The sequence below is a fragment of the Priapulus caudatus genome, unplaced genomic scaffold (genome assembly GCF_000485595.1).
Source record: "Priapulus caudatus unplaced genomic scaffold, Priapulus_caudatus-5.0.1 Scaffold166, whole genome shotgun sequence".
Classification (NCBI taxonomy): domain Eukaryota; kingdom Metazoa; phylum Priapulida; class Priapulimorpha; order Priapulimorphida; family Priapulidae; genus Priapulus; species Priapulus caudatus.
In genome coordinates this window covers 305,343-306,736 of record NW_014577227.1, presented here as the reverse complement: position 1 = coordinate 306,736, position 1,394 = coordinate 305,343, and the positions used below count along the sequence as shown (strand labels likewise).

Here is a 1,394-nt window from a genome sequence, read left to right as displayed (position 1 = left end):
ATAGATTATCTAGATTGGATAAGATTATACTCGATTAGATAATAGATTATACTCGATTAGATAATAGATTATACTCGATTAGATAATAAGATTATACTCGATTAGATAATAGATTATATTAATAATCTATTATTATTCACGCCTGATAATATGTAATGTATCGAACGCGCCGTTTTCGTGACGTCTCTCTCTCTTTCTCTCGTTCTATGCGTTTACAGCGATGGCGGTGAGATTTGTCACGCGTCGCTTCATAGGAGAGTACGACCCCACACTGGAGAGAATCTACAGCGTGCGCACGGAGTTTAGCAACGAACCGATCACGTTCGACATCCTGGACACAGCGGGGCAGGCAAGTGTATTTTACTACCACGTACGCCTTCATTCCCCACAACGCTCATTCTATGGCTGAATTTCCTGCACTACAGTCCCTACATCACCACACCCTTCCCTGCAGCCAACTCCCCATCCAGGGCCGTAGCTATCTGGGGGGGGGGCGGGCACAGGGGCAGTTGCCCCAGAAAAAAAGTAGATACAATCAAGAGTCCATAATAGAAAATCTATTTCCATAATATTCCATAATAGATTTCCATAATAGTGCATAATAGATTTTATATTATGGACTCTTACACAATACATGGTCAAATTTACTGGCGGTCACCTTCCCAGAACACACCATGTACATGGATTTGCCCCCCCAAAGAAAAATGGGTTAGCTACGCTTCTGCTATCCTATAATCCCGACCCTTCAATCTCTACCCTGTAACCACCTATAGTTTACACGCTCCACGTCTGCTACTCTCAACTCCATGATCCCCTGCCGCTGCAACCGTTGTCAAGCCTTATCCCACAACCACCTACCCCACAACTACCCTGCAACTTTTACCCAGCGACTTCTACCCTGCCACTCTCACCCCGCAACTTCTACCCTGGAAATCCTATCCCGCGACTTCCACCCTGCAACTCTTATCCCGCGACTTCTACCCTGCAACTCTTATCCCGCGACTTCTACCCTGTAACTCTTATCCCGCGACTTCTACCCTGCAACTCTTATCCAGCGACTTCTACCCTGTAACTCTTACCTCGCGACTTCAACCCTGCAACTCTTACCTCGCAACTTCTACCCTGCAACTTCTATCCCACGTTTTATACCCTGCAGCTCATATCCCACGTTTTATACCCTGCAACTTTTATCCCACGTTTTATACCCCTACAACTTTTGCTGTGTGTGATGTGCTTCCTTCGCGACCCCTAACCGTACTATATAGTTGTTTGGTGTTTGCCACGAAACGTGCGTGGTGCGTCTTTAACGCATTTGAGGCGACAATGAAATAAGCTCTCTCTCTCTCTCTCTCTCTCTCTCTCTCTCTCTCTCTCTCTCTCTCTCTCTCTCTCTC

General features: G+C 46.1%; 1 protein-coding gene across 1 annotated transcript in view; it reads left to right on the top strand.

Annotated features, from left to right (window-relative positions):
* The first annotated feature begins 220 nt into the window (after nt 1-220).
* The window catches only part of LOC106806520 (ras-related and estrogen-regulated growth inhibitor-like), a 9,514-nt gene continuing 8,340 nt past the window's right edge, over nt 221-1,394 (top strand). The window contains exon 1 of the mRNA XM_014808489.1: nt 221-349. Within this exon, the coding sequence (XP_014663975.1) occupies nt 221-349 (129 nt within the window). The remainder of the gene's footprint in view (nt 350-1,394) is intronic.